This window comes from Hoplias malabaricus, chromosome 12, assembly GCF_029633855.1.
Source record: "Hoplias malabaricus isolate fHopMal1 chromosome 12, fHopMal1.hap1, whole genome shotgun sequence".
Lineage (NCBI taxonomy): Eukaryota > Metazoa > Chordata > Actinopteri > Characiformes > Erythrinidae > Hoplias > Hoplias malabaricus.
In genome coordinates, this window is record NC_089811.1 from 38,487,212 (window position 1) to 38,512,582 (window position 25,371).

Sequence of the window (25,371 nt, forward strand, 5' to 3'; positions counted from 1 at the left end):
TAAAAGCAAGATTCATGATTTTAACTGCATAAAAGTAAACACAGACTGAAAATGCTACAAAATGAAACAACTCGAGACATGAGTTTATGTGGTAATCGAAACAGTGAATAAAAACTTACAGACAAGGTTAACTTCAGTAAGATACAAACAATCATTTTTCACCTCAAACATATCATTCCACCTTAAAAGATGCGAAGCTTCTGGATATAAACAAACCAGGGAACACCATTTCCCCGCTGACCGTTTAAGTGTATTTTTCTGATCAGCTGCATCCGACTTCTGACACCAGTGTAACACATTTGTTTGGGGGGGGGGGTCTGTTATTCTTGTAGTAGGTCAACTGTTTGGTACCAAAGTTTCCTAAGTTTTTTATTAATTTCTTAGCAAATAGTAAAACGGCTTAGGCTCCTCTCACCTCTTTGGTCTATTTTTAAACTGTCATTCATGTACTATTTGTATTGTACTGCTGGGGGATAGTGGGCATCCTCGTGTCTCTCTCTTGGAGTCGGGGTGGGACTGAGTCCGGGTTCTGCCTCTTCCTCTCCTCACTCTCCTTCCACACAACACACACACACACACACATATACTCCGCGCGCATCAGCTGCTCCGGGCAGCTTTAGGAACGAGAGCGTGATGGAAAAGAGGTAGGCAACAGCGCGAAGTTTATACACATTTTTGCACGAGACTTGTTTACATTGCGAGCGTCCATGGCGATAGCTCGAGCTGATGTTCCTTTTCCTTGCAGGTGTCTCTCGTGGCTCCTGTGCGCGTGGATCGCTCTGTGGTCAGCCGAGGCGCAGTGGTCAGGTAGGGTAAATCCGGCACGTGCGCCGTGCTCGCGCTCTTCTTGCGTTTATGCCTTTACCGAGTTGTTTGTTTATCTGTTTGTTTACTCGCGAGAGCGGCTCATAGCGGCTGCGGCGTGTTGCACAAAACTAAATGTTGAAACGCGGTACTTGGTCAGAGAGATTATAAATGAGGCCGAAAAGAGCTTTGGTGAAGCAAGAAGCTTCTCGTGACTCTCAGATGTGTTTATACACTTGCCAGGTTTACTCAAAGTCCCCGAGCTGGCCGAAGTGTACAGGACACACATTTTTTGCAGTAGTTCACAATGAAGCTTATCTCAGGTTGAAATGCATTAGAGGGGAACTTTGCAACTGGTCTGTTTTAGTCGTTAACAGTGATGCAAATAGTGCCGGAGAGAAAGGAGAATGTTTGTTTGTAGATAAACTCACCGATCAGATTTCTTTGCACTGGTGGTGATAGGAACCAGGGGTCTCAGTCAGTACAATGCTAATACAGCTCTATTTACTGTCCAATGAGCCCTACACGTCCTCTGTTTTGTATGTAGTGTATATGGCAAAACACTAGTTAAGGCTAAACTGGTGGTAGATTTGATTATTTTTTCTGTACACCTGTTTTTTAAGCCAAAAATGGCAAGACTATTGAGAAAAAAAAAGTTTACTATTGTAACTACTGTGGTTAATTGATAACCATTTGATGTAATATCATATTTATGTAATGTAGCTTACAGGCATTAAACATGACAGACGTCTGGTTACTATCTCTACCACTGTGGACTGTTAGGTTTCTCCAAAGTGGCATATTTCACATGAAATCGCTCTCACTGATGTTACATCGGATCTGGAGGTGTTTCGAACAGTTGGTGTTCCTTTTAAGTGTTATTTTCTTACAATTTTCTTCACTTAGTGCATTTCCCTGCCACTGACTGCTAACGTAACTATAAAACATTCTTTAAGAACTTTTCTTGAAATGTTTGGTGCATTGGTTTTCTGCCTGTAGCTGTCTTTAGACCTAATGGGAAGATCAGGATGTTGCAGTGCATTCAATTTGGAATCACCTTCAAAACTGCTGACACGTCAATGGATATTTTCTTCTTCATAAATAATGACGTTAATTAAACATGCTGGTTTTAAGAACTGGCTGCATGTATTATGACTGGTTTTACAGGTTTCAGTAGCTTCATGGCTTTGCTTTATTTGGCTTTGGATCAATGAAAAAAAAAAGTGTATTATTGAAATTTAAAGTGTTTTAGGTTTCACTGACCCTGTGTTTCTGAACGGTTTGGAGGGTGTTTAGCAGGTACAGCATGTTCAGTGTTTCTCCAGTGATAATGGCTAAGAACAGCCCTATTTAGGTGTCTTTAAGGGCTGCTCTATAGAACCAGGGTTCTTCCAGTGTGAATAATTAACCCAAAACCCTTGTTGCAACCCTGTGTTTATTTTAGCTGAAGCTCTGTCTGTTAGTTGTGCAGGTGTCATGTATAAACCTGAGAGAAACTGAGAAGCTCCTTATAAATATTTGATTGACAGCGATCACGGTGACCACCATCACTTCATACAGACAAGAAAATATAGGCAAAAAGGGTGTTTGCTTTATGGGTTTAATGCTAGCATTGAGGTTTAAAAGAGTTTCATTACGAGTGCAAAGATACAGTGAGTGGAATGATGAGATCAAATGAGCGTAATCAGCTGGTTTCTCAGACTAGTTGCATGGATTAAGTCTAGTTTTTGGTTAAACTGTGGTACAAATGGTGAATAGCCATCGGAAATTCTTTCCAAGTCTTAGATTAGGATTAACCTGGGTCTGGAAATAAAGATGGTTAACGTTCTTAACATGAGCAGCTGTGTTTTTCATTTCTAGATATTTCTAGTCATGACCGGTCTTGTATATTTTCAGTGATTTTTCAGTTCAAAACAGAAGCAGTGAGAAATCAGATCAGCTGTCAGATCGAAACGGAGAAAGAGAAGTGCTGAGGTTTAATGGAAGTATCTAAATGTATGAGAGAGGGGTATTGTAGTGTGTCCATTGGGCCCTGAAATTCTGCTTCTCCCCCGTCCTGCTAGAGAATTCCTTTTGTCATGCGCTCTGTTCCTCCTCTCCAAGCGTGTGGAGCCCGGGGCAGTGGAGCAGACCTGTGGGGAGCAGCTGTAAGGGGACACCCTGCTGGCACGGGTAATAGCCCAATGCGTTGATGCATTAAAAATCATAACAAACAAGTCCTCCACCTGCATCATGTGGATGCTAAGGCTCAGGGAGGCAGAAAGGTCCTTAAGAAAGCTGTGTGCACAACCGTTAACGATATTCCCTTGGGTTTTCTGCTTCTCATAGTACATTTGCACACAGAACTTATAAAGAGCACATTCAGTCTGTTAGCTGTGGATCACAAACAATTCATTCCAGTGGTAATGGATGGTGCTCTATTGCTCAAGAGAAAACCATTCCACTGCACAATAGAATGACTACTTTTGACATATTTATAGGCTCACAGTTATCCTATAAGCTCACACGACTGCATTTCCCTCCTCAAAGTCACTTACTTATGTGTTTGAAGTAATAAATGAATAAGGAAAAGGTGCATCACTGGCTGAATAATCTAAACTAATGGTGTTGGATATAGGGTGATGTTAAATGGGATTAACACAGGTTTTTCTGCATGAATCATTGGTTAAAACATCATTTATTTGTTAAATAGTGTTCTATATTTTATGACGTTAAATGCTCTGTTCGACAGAATCTTGAGAAATCACAACTGCTGACATTGTTTGTGAATGAACCCAGACATCAGAATGATTTAATGCTTCCTTAATAGAAAGTTATGATATGAAATTCTTCTTTAAATATGCTGCCTGATGCCTGAGACATTGTTTATGACTGTTTTGAGATAAGACTTCTAAAAATATGTTTTATTCAAAGTATAAAAAACTGGTTCATGTGTAGATTCCATTATCATTTCGGTTTGTAAATAATGATGATCCTGTACTTGTGCATCATTGAAACCTCTGGTTCCTATCACCACCATTGTAAAAGAGTCTGAATCAGTACATCTCCCAACGTACCAACTTTTGCCCAATGAAGGGATCTCTCGAAGAAAATCTCTTCGTAACTCCACGTTTCTCTCAGCAGCAGCTATTTATATAAAATCATGAACATGTATTCAGGATAAGCAAATCCGGGAAATTACTCCATGTACATCTGCAGTCTCCTAAAAATGTCCCTACTGTTACCACCTGTGACACCTTGAAACATCTGTCTGTCTCTTGAGCATCCTGCAAGATGCTGCTGTGGGGGGTGGGGGCGGGTGTAATCAATAATTATAGACCTCTGCTGTTGGATATATTGAACCTTTCTGGTTATAACACCCTCCCTCTGTGGAATGCATTTTAAACCGTAATCGGTAATGTCTTTCAGCCCTGTGGAATCCCTTTTTTGATTTAATGTGACCACTTTAGAGAGCAGCTGACTTAATCACGGAAGCGGCCTCTAGAATGTTGCATTTGTACTTCGATGAAATGAGTTACTGTTAGGGATTAGTTTTCGAAGGTTTTAAGGGTGTGGATTAAACATGATGTGACTTGAGAAGCTGCTTTGAAGACAAACGCAATGCTGGAATTATGCTGACTGCCTCGACTCGCTCGTAAAAGAGCGATCAGTCATTTTTTTCCAGGGATTCATCTTCACATTGTGAAATGACCATTGTACTGACACCTAGTGGCCTGGATGGTTACATGATTTTGTACATTAACCTATGCACTCTGTGGATCATAAACTGGTTCATTCGAGAACCTCAGAGAAATTTGATGCTCATGTGGGTTGCACTTTATGGAAAATATGCAAAAGTTGTAAATAAGAACTATATCATATCATTTTTTTGGTAAATTTTTGGTGGAGTTTTAAATGTGCCTCGTGGTTTAAAGTCTCTCCTTTCTAAAGCACAAGGCCAGTAAATCTGAGCGCTGGGCTGTGCTCTTTGTGTTCAGACCCGGCCTTTTTGCCTGTGGTGAAGTTCCTTTAGGTCAATGGTTGAGTTGACTTGCGTGAAAAGCAGGGAGAAGTCCGTGCTTAACCTCTGTTCTGGCTCAGCAGTTCCTGTGGCGTCAGTAATCCGTGGATTTTCCAGTCAATAAACAGATTCAGCGATGGCTGGAGTTTTCTTTTTCGTGGCCCCCCTCAGAGCCCGGCAGACTGGAGTGGGGGGCCCTCTGCTGTGGGCCTGAACTGCTGATTTAGGGATATGAAATGCAATTTCGCTTTAACCTGCTCCTCCTTTTCAGGCTGACACCCCCATAGTAAAATGAGCCATACTTAACCCACTTCACTAGAGAGGCCTCAGTGTAGAGGAGCCCAGCAGAACCTCCCAACATGCATTTCAGCTTTAGAGTGTGTGTGCGCTTTGCTCACAGTTGATGCCAGTGCTTTGCAGATAATCCAGTTTAGGATTTATAAGCATTGCCTCTAATGATCAAACATCTGGTTAGAAATGAAGTGAAGCTGAGTGCCGGTGAGCAAACATTCGTCCACAAAATACAGAACCTAAGACCCACAGATGTCATGTCAGGCTTTGATTTCCTAATCTGATCCACCTGGACTCTTTCCTCTCTTTAAACCGGTGTGGAGCAGACACCAGATCTGAGATGTTGTTCTGCCCCATGCAGTCAGCTCTGGCTGTGAATTGCTACAACAAACAGCGGTTCTTCAAAACATTAGGAAATGCCCACAGTTCATAGGTCAATTTTTATTTATGTCATTTCCTTGTTGCTTTTGGTCACTGGGTTTAAAGTAACAGTGACCTGGAGCATGCCTCTTTGATCTTTCATAGCAGTGATAAGACCCTCAGGGGCCAATCCAGGGGTCAAATCAAATTCAAATAATGGAGGAAATAACTGAAATTTCACAAAACGATGCAGATGAAGCTGTTTCCTTCAGCACCGTACTACTGTAAAAACTCTTCTGTTTTAGATTTATGGTTTTATTTTAATTAACACAGAGAACACAGAGAGAAAACAAACACAGATCTATCTATCTCAATCTATGTATGATTTATTGTGTTCATAATTAAGATGGTAATTAAAATGGTTTTTTTTTAACATGTAAAATAGTTCATAGAATAAAACCCAGCTACTTTGAAAATATTTATATTCATGGCATTTAGCAGACGCTCTTATCCAGTGCAAGTCACAAAAGCGCTTAGTTTGTTGTTCCTGGATAGATAATAAATCTACTTACTTACTTATGTGAAACAAACTAAACAAAATCTATAGATTAGTGATGGATGAACAGTACTAAATGTGCTTGGGTGTAAACCTGACCGAAGCTGCAGTCCGGGGGTGTGGACTGCAGATGCTGATGAATGGGAGCTGAGTGTGAAAAAGCTGCGTTTAACAGCTGATCACAGAGCTGTTTGTTCTGTCTGTGAGTTGTTTGTGGGTTTACTTATGAAAGAGGACACATTGCAGACATTCAGTTAGAGATGGGCTGTATCCACGTTCTCCATACTGTCATACCGTCTCAAAATATTAACACGGTATACGCTACTAATGTGGGGTGGTGTGAGGTGATGGTGGGGGGTGCACTGTCGGGCTGCGTGAGCCTCATATCAGTGAGTGTGGGTCAGGAAAAAATATTTCTGAGAGATCCAATTCCAGCAACGGGCTCCACACTGTTTAGAAGCACGTTTAGAAGATAAGGCCTCATACCTGTGAGCATACATTCTGAGTATTATGTCCATTTTCATCTTACTTCCTCTCTCTTTTGACCCAAACTCGGTGCTAAAAGGATGAAAACTTTGGCCTTAAAGACACACACATCATACTTTTGAAATACTGCCCTCATTTTGAGACAGTCCACATTTTTAAATACCGCAGTATATGGCATTACTGTAACACCACCCAACCCTACACTGGGTGACAGTTAAGAGGATGTATGCTCAAAGATGTGGAAAAGTACTTGCCATTTTTATGGTGAGGGGAAAAGTCACATGGTTAATGGCTGTGGTTTAGTTTGTTGGGATGAAGAGAAGGCTAAATTGGTCATGTTTTTTTTTTTTGAGGTCAAAATTGCAAGATTTAACATATTTGGCAGCACCTTGGTGCCAAGGTATTGTCACTGCCACACAGTGCTGGGTACGTGAAGACAGGGGTTTGAACTTCGACTGCAAGCAGTGAAGAAGCTCAGCCCCGGAGCTGTGTTCCTCTCAACCTGCATAGCTTTTACATTTATGGCTTCCAAATTATGGCTTGCATGTATGTGCAGGCACGCGTGCTGGTAATAACTTAACACATGTTGATGAAGTAGTTTTAAAAGATGATTAAACATTTTGTTAATATTTTAAATCAGAACTTTCATTCATTCATTATCTGTAACCCTTATCCAATTCAGGGTCGTGGTGGGTCCAGAGCCTACCTGGAATCATTAGGCGCAAGGTGGGAATACACCCTGGAGGGGGCGCCAGTCCTTCACAGGGCAACACAGACACACACACACACATTCACACCTACGGACACTTTTTTGAGTCGCCAATCCACCTACAGCGTGTGTTTTTGGACTGTGGAAGGAAACCGGAGCACCCGGAGGAAACCCACACAGACACAGGGAGAACACACCACACTCCTCACAGACAGTCACCCGGAGGAAACCCACACAGACACAGGGAGAACACACCAACTCCTCACAGACAGTCACCCGGAGCGGGAATCGAACCCTCAACCTCCAGGTCCCTGGAGCTGTGTGACTGTGACACTAACCTGCTGCGCCACCGTGCCGCCCAAATCAGAACTTAATTTATGGAAAAGCAAGGAAGTTTCTTGACTTCAAATACTTTAAAGGTGCACTTCTCATGGACATTGATGTTGACCTGTGCATGCATGCTTGTATAATATATATAAAAATAATTAATAAATATAAGATTCTCTTGTGCACCTACAGTTGAGCTAAAGGTCAACATGGCTAATGCTAGGTATTGGCTAGATGGGCATAAATTGTCCCAGCACTGAGATGTGGTCAGTGGAACTGTATTCTCTGGAGTGATAAAGCTCAGTATCACTGGGATGTGTTGAAGTGGAATGTGAACTAATAATTAACACCAGAACCTGGCCTCATCAATGCTCTAGTGACCTTCAAATCCAACAAGACAATGCCTACTTTAAGGCTTTCCCCCAAAGATTAGAAGCTGTTGCTAAACCACAGGGGATGAAACGTATTTTTCAGAAGAAGGGTAGCATGGGCATTTGTCCACAAATATTTTGCCACTTAAATAGGAAGTGCATTAAATAAAATCAACGTAGACTTAAAGCCATAACGAGTCAATGATTAAAAATTATGGCTGACAACACCAGACGAATACTTAAGACACTACACCTGTTCAAAATGTAATCTTATATAAAATTACTGGATTACAGGTTATTAAAAAGACATTAATTAATGATATGCCTGCAAGAGGAGTGCAACGCTGAGGTCGTGACCCTTGAGATAATATCATGTGGACACCTGCTCCAGTATAATCATCGTCTGCAGAAGATCATAGCACTTAAGCCATCCTCATAAAACTGCAGCATGTACACCCAGCCTCATAAATACCATGGAGGACACATGAAGAGGAGACTAGGTTCATAGTTCTTAACTGTGTCACCAGATTGGAAAGGTCCCTGTACATCCAGCAGATCATAGTGTTTGCTTTGTTGTTTATGAGGCAGGATGTGCTATCAGCTGTTGCACTGCTGTTAGCGCCTGATTCAAAAGAAACCAGCTGTACAGTGTTTACTTTGTATGTCAGTAGTCTCCAAGCAGTTTCTCATTTCAGTTCAGGACCGTAAAATTACCGCCATCACCCAGAAATATGGCATCATAACAAGGCCAAACCCTTTGGGAACCAGAAAGCTTCACACTTGACCAAGGAATCTACATCTATAAACAAGAGCCCTGACATAAAATGTTGTGTTTTTTTACATGTACATTTACAGCAGCTGAGATATTTCTCAATCCAGTTTGACTGACAGTTTTAGTTGTGTTACAGACAGAGATGAGGCTAATGTAGTGTTAGGAGTCTTACCCAAGGACTCTCACTGATATAGTGCTGAACTATACAACATTTGTCGGTCTGTAAGGAAGTTGGTGTGTTCTCACCGCATCCGTGTGGCTTTCCTTCGGTCGCTCTGGTGTTCCAAAAACACACGTTGGTAGGTGGATTCGCTACTCAAAGTGTCCATAGGTGTCAATGTGTTAGTGTGTGTCGCCCTGTGACTGGACTGGTGCCCCCTCCAAGGTGTGTTCCCACCTCACGCCTAGTGATTCCGAGTAGGCTCTGAACCCACCGCCACCCTGAACTGGATATGTGCTTACAGACAATCTACGATATGTCACGGTTGGTCTTTCTGCTGTAGTGAGGCAAAAGGTACTGGTTAGGGATTCTACTTCTCAGTTCTCAAAACACTGGTCTTATTCTGACACTATACAAAAGTGTCTTCTTGTATTCATGGACGTTTGGGTCATCTTTACTGTGGACAGAGTATGGATTAACTTTGAACTGTGCAGCCTCAATCCCTTGCCTCAACATTTACATTCTTCAAAAGGCTCTACCAAACTTTCAGCCTGTCCTGTATCAACACATTCACTGGTAACGTTTGATCTGAATTTGCTGATGCATGTCCTCTTCCTTTCCAGTGGGAGGTACACAGCACTTACAGCTGCTGTTTGTATTTTTTATATATATATGTATACTGTCTGTTCTCGCTGTCTGGGGACTCTTTCTGTCTCATGCTGAGCCCAGCACTACAGCCCAGTGCCAAAAAAAACAATGGGAAAACTATAATTACTGCTCTGGAGGCATGAAAGAAGGACTTGTAATAGCCTTTAGAATGAGCACCCAGCCATCACCAGGGCTAATAGGACACTGAGTTCCCTCTCACTGCTGCTAAAATTCTTCCTGTCCAGGGATAAAGCCAACACTTATTGACTCCCTTTTCCTATAATCTCAGCAACAGTTTACATGTACAGCACCATTTGACAAATGACAGGCCACAAGACTGTGTACACACCTAGAACACCTTGAAAAAGCTCTGTAGGATAAAAGACCCCAAAGAGAGTTGGGAGAGGTTAGCACTGAGGAATTCCTGTGTGAACTGTGTGACATCTTTGGTTTATTGGATATTGGATCACAATTATTATATAAACTCCTGACTCAGATGAGTTGAATTTAACAGTACTATATTTAGATCACAACACGTGGAATATGAAATGGGTGCAGGTTTACACACTGAACTATCTGTAACTGCGCATAAAACCTACAGCCCTAAAATCAGCTAGGTGCCATAACACCTTTAGAGGGCAGTAGTGAGTCATGTTTGTTTATTTGAGCTCAAGGCGTATCTGTTATCAGTGTCAACAACACGTGAGTTGGCTAATCAGCCCATTTGGCCTATTTTATGTGTAATTTTTTGCATACAATGAAAAATAGACAACTTAATTTTCTCATAGGGAAATCTTCTCAGGTAAAATTTCATGACTGTCTCAGGCAGATCATATTTCGTTTCTTTATAATGATACGATAATGAAAATAATGATCACCATGTGCCTTGTTTTTCCAGCTGCTGTTGTGTGAGATGGAGCTGATATAGCTGCAGCTGTTGATCATGATAGCAGCGTGAGCTTGGAGTTTGATTATTTGTTCAGCATGAATAAAACTATTTTTATTTGCAAATCTTTTTTGTACAATTCTGGAAATGCTACAATTATCCTTTTAGCAATCACACTGTCTACATAATAGTTTATTTAAATATGTACGTCATATGGTGTTTATGCTTTTAATGGTTTAAAAACTAATTCAGTAAAGTCAGTTTATTTGCATTCACTGTGTCAGTCAGCTTCAGTGTAAACGTTAAGGATAACAATCAGTCAGATTGCAGCCATCCTTAACTGGTGATTAGCATAATTTCAAATGATTACATTTAAATCCATTGATTTACCGCTGTCTTTAGTCTCTTGGCATCTAGACATATTCCGACTGACGTGGAACACGGGTTACTGTTTTGAATAATTGTTCTGCATCACAGGTTTGCTGTTTTATACAAACCTTAATGTTCTGTCTAGTCTTGTCTCTTATGAAATGTTTGAACACGAAGGCTATGAAACTTTATGTTCAGATGTGTCATGTTCTGCCAGTTTTGTTCATTGTCTGATCTGTGGAAAGAGTTTGCAAAGCTACTGCATGCTGCAGATGTCATCATCATCATTCTTATACCTCCAGGTTGGGTACTGGGGGCGGCTAATAAATATGTAAAGAGGAATAGCTTGGACTTTAGAGCTTTATTTGGGTCACTTGAGCAATCAGGACATTTCCACAGTCAGCAGTCAGTAAGTGCTGAAAGCCTGCCAGTGGTCTGAAAAGTGGTTTCCATGGCCACCAGGTGCAGATTTGCAGGACACAAAGCATTGCTGGGCCTCCATGTGAGAAATAAGATCCCCTTCTCTGGCACTTCAGCCCCCCTCCCAGTTTAAGGAGCGCTTACACTGCCCGAGTAACAGTCTGGTGAACGCAGGCCTGAATGAAACCAGATCTGGCCTCTCCTGAAATCTATACCATTGGCTTTATTCTCCTGAATGAAAACGGGATTTGAATGACGACCACTGGGTGACACATAAGACTCCAAGGGCAAGTGCCAGTAAGCTGATGCATCTAGGTCTGGAATATCTCCCAAAAAGAATACTGATTCCAGTCTAGTCCTATTCTAGACTGGACATATTTACTGAGGATTTTTTAATATAGCTTTTGGCCCCAAACTTGATGCCTCATATCTGCTTTATCCTGTTGTTTGATGGCCTTTCAGGGTGCATTGCCTTTTTAGAGGATCTTTACATTCCCCCATTTGTCCTCTTTTCACCAGCAACTACCTCCATAGACAGTTCTCTTGTTTCATGTCCTTACAAATCTCACACCGCAGGGGTGTGAAAGGCGTGCTTCCCTTGGGCAAGGGAGATTAGCATCAAGAGCAGCAAGCTCGAGAACAAAAAACGGATTTACCACATTGTGGATCTCTGGAGAGTTGTGGCAACAGGGGCTGGAGTTGGATATGGGAGAAGGTATCATTCATGCCTTTTTCTTGTCAATAGGAGAATGCAGCAGAAGAGACTTTACATCCTTAGTAGTCTCCATATCCAGGTGCAAGCACAGTTTTTTCAGTGACACTTTATTTCTGTTGGGGGGCCTATGAACTGAAGAGCCATTCAAGGATGTGCTACTTTGCTAGTGTTATTGGAGTTCTGTGCTTTTGCCAGAAGCATGTTTCTGCACGCAGGGATAAAAGCAAATATCACCCAGCTTCCTCCCTCTCTGCCTCTCTGCTTTCAGCGGCGGTGAGTCAGGCACTTGTGGTCCTGACCTGGAGAGCGAGACGTCTGTCTGAGGTTTAGTGTCTTTACAGTGCTTAAGATTTCTTCATCACTTTTAAAGCAGACACCATTCTGCAGGTATTTATTTGATATGAAACCACACTTCTCTGTGTTGAGGCTAGTTCACCTTGAGGAGGAATAGTGGATTTTGTTTCTTAGCATTTACCATCAAACCAATAAAAACACTCACTGAGAAGCAGCTAATGTCTCATGAATTAATCCTCAGACAAAGAACCGATCCCTCTATTCATTTAGCTAATTCAGGCCTAAGGGAACTGTGCCACGCATTGAAATCTGCAAAACACAGAGACAGGGACTTCCCCTCTCACACAAGAACAAAGTCTGATATGGCAAAACTGAAAGGACGCCAAAGGGGACATTTTAGCATGACCTCATTTGTGCCTCGCTGCCTAATTTCTAATTTATAAAATTGCCCTTTCCAATTGAACGGTCTCTACATTAAGCCATAATGCAGAAGTGATCTGAGACCTATTTCCCCTACATTCAGCACTGTCAGTGTAACTTCCATTTCAACAAAACTGCTTTGTATGTAGGTTTGGAGGTACAGTAGTCCAATCCAAAACCCCTCCATCAAAGTCAAAGGAAATAAGTGTTTCCAAAACTGGAATTAATTCTTGGTAAAATCAAAAAATATGACCATCAGATAAACAGTACTTAAACCTTGAATCTTTGAGAGCCCCGTCCCCACTCATCTCATTTTCAAGTGTTCCGTCCAGCCTTCCACTGTGAGAAGACATGCAGCTGTGAAGAAAAGAACTGAAAGAATTATTGTGCAAAATTTTTATTGTATGTAATCAGCGAGGAATTTGTTAATGTTCTTTTAAATATGGGCTCTGTCTTTATCACAGCACACTACTATAGGACAAAAGTAGCTAATAAACCCAAGCTAAGATCCTGCTAAGTTTATCCATTATAAATAATATAATGTGCAGTGATTAATAAATAAAGGGATTATCCTGAATATTCCTGATCAATGGCAAACCATCTTTTTAACAAAACTACTGGAAATCTTTTTGAGCTTTTCTGTTCATTTAAGCACAACATGTTAGACAAGGTTAGACAAATCTGCACATTGGTGCTGGTCCAACTAGTGTTACACTGTCATGACACTGTTTTTTGGAGCATGATAGATTTCATTACCAATAGGTTCTGCCTTTGGAGGAAAACTCAGACACTGGGTTTGTATAGTCCCTGTTACAAAGTAATATATTTGGTAAAGGGGTGGTACACCCCTTGGGAAGTAGGGGCTGTTAAAGATTAGACAGATCTGACAGTTTTCTTGGGAAGTATTCATTCTTTGGCGGTCCAGGAGCAAGGGATATTAAGTACAAATTCAACTAGCATCTTGACAGTCCCTGTAATAACTGCTCAATAACTGTAATACTGTTCAAAGCTCATTGGAGTTTTTCACCAGTTTCCCATGAGTCCTTTTTGTTTGAATTCCCAAAGATGCAGTATTGTTGGTTTCAAAAGAGGAGCATGTGCTGGATTCTCTGTAAACCAGGTGTTTCCACGGCTATACATTGCAATATGTTATGTATTTAATCTTACACGTCTCTTGTTCACATGTCAGTGAGGATCATATTTTAGTTTAAGAGGAGAGAGAGTCTGAATTCTTCTTTGCAAAATATGTAGAACAAAAACAATGTGTCCAGGGTTCCTTTTTCAGTCTGCCCTTCACTAATTGAGCAACTGACACTGTCCTCCTGATGAAAGACCTCTTTGTCTGACTGTGTGGTGATGATGGACCTGAAAGCTCTCTTGTTGCTTTGAGCTGGACATCATCCTCAGGTCAGTTTTTACAGCAGATGGCTGAGCAGTTTTAAGGCAAAGTCGATTGTTTAAAGTCAAATGTGCTTAAAGTCCTTAACATTGTCAGTACTGCTCTACTGAAAAAAATCCATTCTTAATTTTTAGCAATCAGAGGTCATGGTCTGCCTGATAATCCTCAACTATTAGGTTTCTTTGACAGTCCGTAACTAAGCAACAGGGATTAATTCTGCAGAATGGCCTGTGCCATGGAATTTGATGCCAGTTTTGAAACTCAGCTCCCAAGACACTTACGGTTGACTTCAACAGTCTGCATCCATCCTGCATTTTTTTCGCCTTCCATTTGAAGTGCTGACAGGCACCAAATTGTACTTGTTTTTTTTTATTTTTTATTACAGGACAGGATTAACATTTGTCCAAGACTTTGAATCTTATTTAAGCCTTCAGAAAAGATCCAACATGATCAGATTTACAAACTGTAATTCCAAGCTTCTGATGGGAAACTCCTTTCCCAGAGCTGTGATTTACAAAGAATTGTAGAAGGTAACATGACAAAATGCCACAAAGTTTGCCAGTATTTTATATAAACTGTTTTATCATGTTGTGCAGTGAGTTCCATCAGAAAGTCTGTTACTCAAGTCTGTTTATGTCTTTTGAGATGATTCATGGAACTTGGAATAAACAGTCATCAACGAACGTATTCCTCTGACCAGGATGGAAAACTGATGTACTTAAGCCCTGTGCTCATGCCAGCTTTCGTGAACAAATTACAAGACACACCTGCTCAGGCATGTAGCGGAACATTGTATTTAACATGAATTGAAAACTCACATAAAACAGATGTCATTATCTTTTTGTTTATATTGATATCATAAATGTGATTCTGCCTACATCAACGTATCAATCTTAGAAATTCCTTTCTTTAATGGAGCACTTTGACCAAAATTATAACTGTACCCATTTCTACATCTGAGAACATTCTGAGAATGCTTACTCACCTCCTACAGAAACCCAACAGTAGCCTTAAGGGGGACATTTTCCAGTTTAAATGTTAGAAAACCCGCCTTCTATTGAAGGTGGGAGAAGCTGCGTTGTGCTAGATGCATGAGAGTTGGTTGCTAACAGTTTTTTAATGGTGGTTTTAGCTTGAGTACCCCTTTAGTAGAATAATGTTAGCTTCTTAGTAGTGGAAATTCATCATTTTAGGATAGAAGGCAAATGAATGCTCCTTATCTGAAGAAAATAACTCTAATCTGTTACCGTAATTAGAAGAGGTGGAAATTACAGGGAGTGTAGGCCTAAAAGCCTGGCCATGTGTTCTACATCATCCCTTTCAGCCAAACATGTATGCACTAAAACAGGGGTTTACAATTTTAGGACCCCAAACCACTTTGAAGGACCAAGTGGAAGCAGAGTCATGTTTGAAGAAGAGATGGTTTATTCTAAATGTGCACAACACAACAAAATCCCAACCAAACATCACACGCTCACGCTTTATACACAACAGTGGTGTTGTAAAAGAGTAGTCTGATTGCTTGACTGTTTTACCCAATTAATTCATTTAGGATGAGTTAATATTTTTAATAATTGCTAATAGAAACAAGCAGCTTGTCAGCATAAACTTCCATCCTGGTCTAAGCTGATTTGTGCCCGTTGATGTTGCTCAAGTTCTGGTTTAACTGGTCAACCACCAGGGTGATTCTGGTTGACCACAATGGCAGTGTTGAAAACACAACCTATATTTTGCTGGCAGCTGGTCTATGCTGGGTTTTAAAACTGGGTAAGCATTAGTCATTAGCCATGTTAGTCTTTTTTGTGAATTGTTTCTGAATTACCCTTCCTCTAGGGACCACCCACAACAAATGACTCAACATAAGCTCTCCCAGTAGCTTCCACATTTTGGCAAGCTAACAGTCTGTTTACAATGAAGGAATGACTGAGTTATGTTGTTCCTTTTGCAGTCTGGTTTCTTTTGTGGGGGGTGGCCATAAGTGGAATAGAAAAGTAGTGAATACTATGCTCTTAGATCTGTCTCAAGGGTGTTGACCATACCAGGAAGGGGACATGTTTTGATTGTTTACTGGCTAAACTTTCCCAGACCACAGGATTTCAGGATTTCTATTACTTACATCTGGAGATTGAATCTTTGTGATGTAATATACAGAGTATATTTCATGTTGGTGATCCAAAAAAAATGCATGTTCGAGGTCAGGGATATAAGTGGATTATCATAAATCATAAAAAGCCATAGGCAGATACATTTCCTGGCGGTTACTGGGCTGGAGAACTGCCTTTTCATGGTTATAGTGATAATACAAAATCAGTTTTGCTTAGTGATTGACAAGGGAATGCTAAGAATGCTGGCTGGCTGGTCAGTTTGTCAGTGAGTGCGTAGGGAACGGTAAAGAACCGGGCCCAAGTTTCATTACATGTAACTGCTTTCAGGAATGTGAGCAGGCTCTGTCTGCCTCCAGAGAAGTAGAATAGAGTACAAGTGCAAACAGGCCACATTTTATTCATCCACAGAATTGGAATTTAACTTTTTGACACTAGTCTTTGTCTAGATAACTGTGGTATTTACATCATCCATGACACATATTTGCTGACTTTCTTTTATCAGAGTATGCACAAGCAAGGTGCACAATCATGTCACAGTTCTTGATAGTGAGTGTGTGGGCTGGTATAAAGTTCTATATAATCACAGTAAACACAGACTAATAATAATATAAAACACATCAGAAATATAAGATAATGTTTCTCTATAAAGCAGTGGGTGAGAGTGAGTTTGAAGAACAGTGTTTTGTTCAGATTCTCCTTGATTTACATGAATTTGTTAAATCCACAGCACATTATTTAAAATCATTATTGATTCACCACTAAAACTAGGCACTGGATGATCACCTCAAATAATACACACTCCACGAGGAGAGACTTGGACAAAGTTAAACACATTCACACACAGAGGATCACACTGGAGGAATGTGATTGGGTTTATTCTAATGAGGGGTGTTATTTGTAGTTTAGCAAATAAACACTTACTGCTCAGATAAATACCTTTTTAAATCTCATAATCTCTGGTGCACAGTACTGTATACATCACAATATAAAATATTTTATAAAAAATATATGATTTTTAAACACATTTTCAATATTTCAGTATAGATTTTGTTTACAGCATGTGTCACTCACTGATGTGTATTACAGGGCACTGCTGTCAGTTATTGGCACTCAATTTTAAAGCTAGTTTAAATATAATATTATTGACAAATCCAAGAGGTTAGTGTTTGACAGTGATGGCATGTTTCTTGTTTGTTCTTGTCAGTTTTTCTGTTGCTTTTATGTTGTTCATATCAATATCGGAATTACATCGTTTTGACTGAAATTACGAACTATATCGTGATAGGAATTGTGGACGTATTGTCCAGCTCTACTACATGATACCTACATAAGCCCTTCATGACAAGTGATCCTAATTTAGATAAACATCTATACATATTTCAACACATTCTAGGGTGAAAGTGACTAAAGTTAACAGTTGTTGGAATGAGCCGTTAAAGATGGCAGAGTAGGTTCAGGCCAGTTGTCACAGAAGGCTTATGCAGTCGTCATGTAGACAGCTTTGAAGACAGCTGATGCTGATGTAGGTTTATGTTATAAAAGGCTTATGTAAGTACCACTTAGCCTCATGAATAATAAGGTACAATAAAGAGTTTAAAAAAAAAAAACACCTGTACTTTCTCACTAACAAGGGTGTCTAAGTCTGGGTAGCTTAAGATGAGAGCATTACTTCATGCATTTAGGTGTTTAGACCTTTGTTCCTTGACTATGTTTAGTATGAGGCGACCAATTTCTTACTTAATCCACTTCAACCCATTAACCTGGCTGACATTTGCTGCGTCAGTGAAACTAAAGTCCTAAACCCTTTCCGGTGCTTGCCAGTGGAAATCTGGGGCCTCACAGTTGTGTGGCCTGGTCTTGTCAGGTGCCAGGGATTAGGTGTAATTAGTACACTCCTCTGAAAGTGACAATGGCTGGGTTTGTTCCCGGCACTATCTGCTTAGAGGATCAGCTGAGATCCACTCATCTGAAAGTATGGATTTACTTTAGAAGTATGTATGCATTAACCAGACCAAGATGAAGCTTGTTCTGCTGCAGGTGCAGAGGCCTTGCTGTGAGACTGTGGTTGTTACATGACTGGATTGTTCTCTAAAAACTCAAACCCATTTTTGCTGGACCACCTACCGGGGCGGCCTAGAAAATGCATTTTCACTTACAAACTGACTGACTGAGTGACTCCTAATGTTGAAATGCACATGCTCAAGTAGAAACTGTTAGTTCAGCTGTATTTCACAGAGAGAACTTAAGGTGGCGCTACTACACATTCTGTTGTTAGTTCAGCTGTATTTCACATTCCAGTTCATGAACTAAATTTGGAACAGTTTGGTGCATTTCCACCGACATAAACTGGTTTGTGAGCCAGAAACCAGAGCTGGAACCAAGAGCAGTAGGTTCTTCAGCACGAACCGTGGCTGAATAATAGGAAATAACACAAGAACATGCTCCGTTTGTGTGTGTTTCTGGGGCTGTGTTTGGCTCAACACCATGAGCATTGCCCAGAGACTCGGCTCAGCATTGGTTAGTTCACAAGCTCAGCAGGACGCCTCTGAACACTGTAACATTTACACAGTATTATATCTCACAGAGAGAGGAGGACTGCTGAATTTGTCTCATTTTCACGTGAGTGTGGGTCTTTGAAATAGTGTAAAGGGAAGTGGCGGGGGGACATTTTGTGGCGTCAGTGTGTTTATAAAACTCCAAACAACAGCCTCCTTGAACTTCACCTGCTTTCACCTGTTTCACTGAATAAATAAGTAACTGTTCATTCTTAAAATCAACACAATGTTCTTGGTCTTTGTTCTTTGGTGGTGGATCGTCTACTGTTTATTTTTAAATAAAATGAAGGAGAAAAACTGATGACAGTGTTGTATTTTATGAACGAAACGCTGTGCTCCTTTTTTCATTTCTGCATTTATTACCTGCTCCATATTTTCTGTACAACACACTCACAGAATAAACACCACATGGAAACACAGACATTGATATGAAGCACCACAGCTTCTCCACACCTTCCAATGACAAGGGGGTGTATTTGGGCATTTCCTGTTTTTCAAATGCCAGAAACACCTCTGGGACAATGGCTATATAGCTAATGGCAGTCCGGTTAAACTATGTTTGCCTAGTTTCTCTTTGCTCTTGTTTTGTAAAAAGAAGACTGTCCTATGCTTTTCTGTGATATATTTCTTAAATGCAGTGTCTTACAAATACCAAGGCTGCACTTACCAACATGTAACAATATGTCCAGACATTTGTGAAAACATCTTGTAATGAGGGATTTCTGGTACTTCAATTTTCAGTTTTCACATTTTTGCAATAACAGCTTGTATAACCTTCAAAATTAGATGCTCTACACTCTCTGAATAAAAAGGTACATTATAGGTACACCTAACTAAAAGTACTGTCACAACTGAGAGCAGTCACAATTTTTTCTGACAGCATAGAGCAACTGCAAATGAGCCTATATTCTGCTCAGTCCCAATCATTGAAACTGCCTTCTGGATTGATGGTGCTCCATCCAATGTCTTTGGGATGAATTGGAGTGGTGTGTTTGATCCAGAACAGATCTTTCAACATCAGTATCTGACCTCACAGAGGTGTTAAAATTCCAGTACCTAAGATAATTATATTTTTTACTTGAAGGTAGTATTATTAATAATTTAGGTGGTGACAAGATATTCCAATTAATTGTAGAACTGTGCAGGTATGACCATACCGACAAGCCTAGTATATTCATTATAAAAACTGATTGGGGGTGTAGGTTGGAGTTTTTCTGGCCATGTCACACAGCTTTTACGGACTTGCGTCACATGCTCCACCTTTAAAGAAGATCCAACAGTTTTTGATGCTAAGAGCACTGAAATTCACAAACCCGACAAACACACAGCAAACATGGAGCTATCTGAGCAGTCTTCCTCTGCTCTTCACCTGCTGTTAAGCCAAAGAAACGCAGACTTAGATGTGAAGAGAGATTAAAGGCCAAAGGAGAATGTGACAGATTCCTCGCTAAAAAAAGGATAAACATTGGACTGGCTTTTAAAAGATGGAAAGACTTGCATGAGCTGAAAGGATTTAAGAGTTATGTTGAACTGGCTTTTTTCTTGCTAAATAAGCTAAGATTTTTATTTTTATGACTAATTTAAACAGGCAGAACAGAGTTCGTATAACAAACAAATTGTACACTTGTCATCTGTGTAGCAAATTAGCTTGTTAGCTAGGCTGTTCTCACTGTCGTTTTGTAAACAAGAGTTATACGTCCATATACAACTTACTGAGTGGACGTTTATATAGCTGTTGGACACATGCCAAATAACGTTAGCTGTACACGATGATAAAGTTTACTTGAGGTTCTGGACGTGACCGATTGATATTTTTTCTACCTCACAGTTATGAAAAAGACCATTTTGACTGAGCTCTTTCTCTCTAATGTGATTACCCCACACCGTCACTGCACTGATTGTAAACACTTGTAAGATTCATCCACTCTGAGTTCAGACCACATCACAAATCACGTTGTAAAAGTACTCATCCCCATGCTTGGTGTAATTACACGTTCTCACCAGAGAGGTCTCTAAATCCCCAAATCTCCAAAACTTAATGAGTATAACTTTAATGCATGAATATTTTCAAATCTTCCCAGAAATGTTCTAACGTTTGGTAAACCCTTCCAACAAAAGTCTGTTACTGCAGTAAAAGGGGAACAAACTCTCAATCTGTATTGGTACTCCATTTATCCTCACAGTGTTTATTTATTTCAATATCTTCCAAAGCCTCTGTAGGAAAACTTTCTTGACCTATTTTCTTATGAGGATGGTTTTTGAGTTAGTAGAATTTGTCTGTTGCTTGAGTTTTCTGTTATTTTGCATATATTATCATGTTGTCTCATGTTGCAGGCCACAGAGGATTGCCCCTGGAGCTCTTCAGATTAGTCCTCTCTGTGTTTAGTGAGGATTGTGGGGGCTGTCTGGTGTTTCTTTGTAAAAAGGAATATAAGAAAAACTAGAACTTGTTAATAACCTTGATTAATGCAATTTTTTATATGTGAAATATAAACTCATTCTTACATCACACCTTGGCATCTATGATGCAGTTTAATTAATCACATGCATAGTTTTAGAGCAATAAGCTCTAAGTCCATGGGATGAATAGTCATTTTTTAGCTTGTTACATAAAGTCTTTATGCAATAGTTGAGTCACAAAAGTCTCCTCAGGAATTTCAAGGTCAGTGGTCTGAAGTTTGGATTCTTGGGAGTGGGAAAGAACCTGCCGAATGACCATAAAAGTTTCATAAAATTAAGTTAAATTAAATCTTGATTTTCCAGCACTGATGTTGGCACAGGGTGCTGTTCTATTTAGTTTAGTTTATTTAGTAAGAACCATGTCCTGTCTCTTGGTTACCTTGTAAACTGTGAAAAGGGTTGCTACTTGCTCAGGGCAATGATTGAAGCCCTGAGCTAATACACAGCTTTGTTTGCATTTTTTAAAACTTCAGTATTGGAAAGGTAAACCCCCATTGAGCTCTTTGCTAATCTGAGTTGATGCAGTCTTTCAGAAGATCTTCAATGATAACTGTGTTGAAGGTCTTGACTGCAGAATGCATAGCCTCAGGGCTTCACCACCTGCCTATGCATACTGAGCCTACAGCCTCCACCCTTCAGCCTCAAGTCTCCTTTTGACAACTGCAACAGCTCAGTGAGGACAAAAAGTGTGGAGAACTCCAAAGAGTCACAGAGAGCTGGCTCACGTCCAAGGGATTTGTACATCCCCCAGCAGTTCACAATGAGGTCAAAAGTGAACTGGCAATAAATGACTCCTTAATAAGGTTCGCTCCAGCTCCAGGAGATAAGTTTGAATGTCGAGAGTTGTGGGGAGGGGACAGGGAGTGAGTTGGGCACAGTATTGACCAGGCTAGGAGGAATAGGCAGCCATTGTCTTTTTATTCTGATCCTGAATATCACAGTGGTCAGTGTTCTGATACCAGGACACACACTGAAGGTTATTGTGCACATAAAACAGGGACGTATTTGTGATTTCTAAAGGCAAACATCATGAAAACCTACTCAAATGCCACACTATCACAATATCATTATGATATACACAATATCGGATATACATGTAGTGCAGTGTGGAGAGGTGAGGAAGGATGGGGTCTCTGCTCAGGTCTTTCTCTTTGCGGTGTGGCCCCTCCCCTCTGCTTCAGGGGTCTGTAGTATTCCTCCACATTCCTGCCTTGCATTCCTGCTGCCGTCTGCCTCTCCTCAGACACATCGCTTCAGTTACTGAATGTCACTCAATACACCTGATCTGCGCTAAACCGCACAGCGAACATTAACAGGGGGGACGCTTTTAGCAGAGCTTTCAGACACTTGCCTGGTGGCAGCCAAAACATCTCCAGCACCAGTGAAGTCACCTTCTATATACATCATCTTTCCATTAGCTCATGCCACATTGTTTTAAAGGGGGAGAGTTTAAAGAGACCGTTTGAATCGAATCTCTGTTTATCCCCCTGCAGTCACGTTGGTAATTCAATCTGTATTGAGTAATTTACCACAAACATATGTCTTCTAAGAAGCCTGAATAGAAGTTTGTAGAAGAGTCTATTCATGGCCTCAAAGCTTTAAATGTCCCAAACACATGGTGATAGAATTATTATTTTTTTCACATTAGAATAAAGCACTAAATCAAAGCATAGTACTGAATTTCTCACGTCATTTCTTTGATATAATAAAGTCTCACAGAATATGTAATGTTTTCCAAGTTGGGCCAAGACCTGCCATTTTTGTTTCTGGGTAAAATTTCCCAGATTTGGATTCCTTGCCCAGTCAGGATCCGATCTACATCTTTATTTTCCAGGAACGTCTACAGACTTTCTCTTGAAACTTTAAGGTTGGGGGGCGTGGGGTTTGATACATAAGTAAGAATGCATGCTTTAATATGCATTTAATACATACAGACATATTTTACATTCAAACCTCCCTCAAGGGGTTAAACAATGATTTACATCTTAATGTGGCTAATTACATTAAAGTAGATGAATTGGGAATGTTTGCCTATTTATAGGTTTAGTTTATTTAAACTAATTGAATGCAGTTGTCTTCACTGTAGGGATTACTGAGGTGTTTGCTTTGTCTACAGTTGATGCATGAAGCTTTATTTCATTGAAATACCAATGGGTGACTGCTTGCCAGCCCATCTGATAAACCGACATGCCCTTCAGTGTCAGATAAAAGTCTTTAACGCTGTGTCTTAGTGTGTGGCTTGTAATAGAAATACAGTTGTGACATGCAAATCAGCCATGGCAGCCTTTGAAGTTTTAATACAAGAGTAAAATTTCAAAGCAGGCTGCATGCTGTATTTTGCTTTATCGTTGTATTGAGTGTCTGATGAGCTTCAGTGACTCTGTATCTCTGGCCCTCTGCCATTTTTTTGTGTTTAATACAGGAGGTGCTGGACCACCAAAATTGGTCCCTGAAAAGAACAGATACTTTGCTTTAACTTGTATACAAAGTGCATAAAAGGTACTTGAGGCATAAACAAAAACATCCCTGGGAAGCAAACTAAAACCAAATTGTTTGGACTAAAAATATAAAAAGAATTCTTCTTGTTTTACTCATTTGTCAAAGCCATGGGGTGATTACTGTATGTCATTTAGTTTTCTAACAAGTGCTATTTTAGAACATCACTTATTTTCTCTTGGGTTCAAGTGCTTATCCGAATGCTGGAAGGACCCCAGGGCTCGATAAAATTCATCACACAGCTAACATTTATTTTTATCTGTTCTCCAGCTACAAACATTGCAGCAAACATTTGGCTTTGAAGCACACACACAAAAAAAAGGTTTTCCGGTTGCATTATGCCCTAATTAAATTTTGGCTTTGCGAGTCCTCATTACACATTGTCTGTTGGTCTCAGTGTTTTTGATGTTGTGTTTGTTGTTGAATCATGAATGGTTCATTGTCAGATCGGAACGAGGACAAAAAAGGCAGCTCTCTCCCTCCTACTTCACAGCTTTCCAGCAGTCCTCTTGCTGCTCCTCCTCACATCCCACAATGTCCTCAGATCGGCTGTGTGGGGATGTACTTCCACTGTGTCTCACGTTAAACAAGCCATATTTTCTTCCTGCTGAGTCATCCCTGCTCCTCTCCAGTGGTTTTAAATGGCAGTTAGTGGGAGTCTGGAGTCCAGGCAGAGGTCAGCGTAAGAGGCCAGTGCCTGCCCTATACATCCCGTGAGGTCTCCTTAGTGAAGCACGGGCTTGGTCAGGAATGTGGTCAGCAGACAATGAAGCCCCGCTTCACCTCAGCATCGTACTGAGGAGGTGGAGAAAGAGGTAGAGCGGGGGGAGGCATGAGAGAGCTCAGCATCAGCCCAGGACAACGATTCATATGGATATTAAAGGCCTTTTGTACAATATCAGACTAGCTTTATTTGCTGAAACCTTCATGCAGCTTTGGAAGTTTTCGAGCGCTTGAAACTTGCATCAAACAGACCTTCACACTGCATAAGCTAAACTGAAATCTGAAACAGCCATATCAATATAACCATTTCAAAAAAACAGTTGAAAATACAATAACAGGCCTTTGTCAGAATATTATAGTCAAGATGTCCTGGACATTGGTTGTTGGTCTATTTTGCTAGACATGGTTTTGCTTTGTTTCTCCGCTGTTTTCACAATCTGTTATTAATTTCCTCCTATATTTGTGATGTAGAAATGTAAATTGTAACAGATGGAAAGGCACAGTTGAACATGCAAGAAATTGATTAAATTAAAAAAGTACATGTTGTTGATGTAAATGTAGCTAGATATTTTAGGGCACAGATGCGGGGCGTGGGAGGGTGCAACGGTGCAAATGAATGTGATACATAATGCGTGTCATTTCTGATAATTCTATTGTAAAGTGATTAGTCACTTATTTAGTTTTCTTCAATGAGTTTGAAGTTTTAAATAAATTACAATTTTTTAAATGCATTTCAGTGGAGGGGGGGCACGGTGGCGCAGCAGGTTAGTGTCGCAGTCACACGGCTCCAGGGACCTGGAGGTTGTGGGTTCGATTCCCGCTCCGGGTGACTGTCTGTGAGGAGTGTGGTGTGTTTTCTCTGTGTCTGTGTGGGTTTCCTCCGGGTGACTGTCTGTGTGGTGTGTTTTCTCTGTGTCTGTGTGGGTTTCCTCCGGGTGACTGTCTGTGAGGAGTGTGGTGTGTTCTCCCTGTGTCTGCGTGGGTTTCCTCCAGGTGACTGTCTGTAAGGAGTGTGGTGTGTTCTCCCTGTGTCTGCGTGGGTTTC

General features: G+C 40.5%; 1 protein-coding gene across 1 annotated transcript in view; it reads left to right on the forward strand.

Annotated features, from left to right (window-relative positions):
• Positions 1-465: 465 nt before the first annotated feature.
• The window catches only part of col18a1a (collagen type XVIII alpha 1 chain a), a 101,012-nt gene continuing 76,106 nt past the window's right edge, over positions 466-25,371 (forward strand). Inside the window, exons 1-2 of the mRNA XM_066686578.1 lie at positions 466-644; positions 746-807. Of these exons, the coding sequence (XP_066542675.1) occupies positions 634-644; positions 746-807 (73 nt within the window). The 5' untranslated portion in view covers positions 466-633. The remainder of the gene's footprint in view (positions 645-745; positions 808-25,371) is intronic.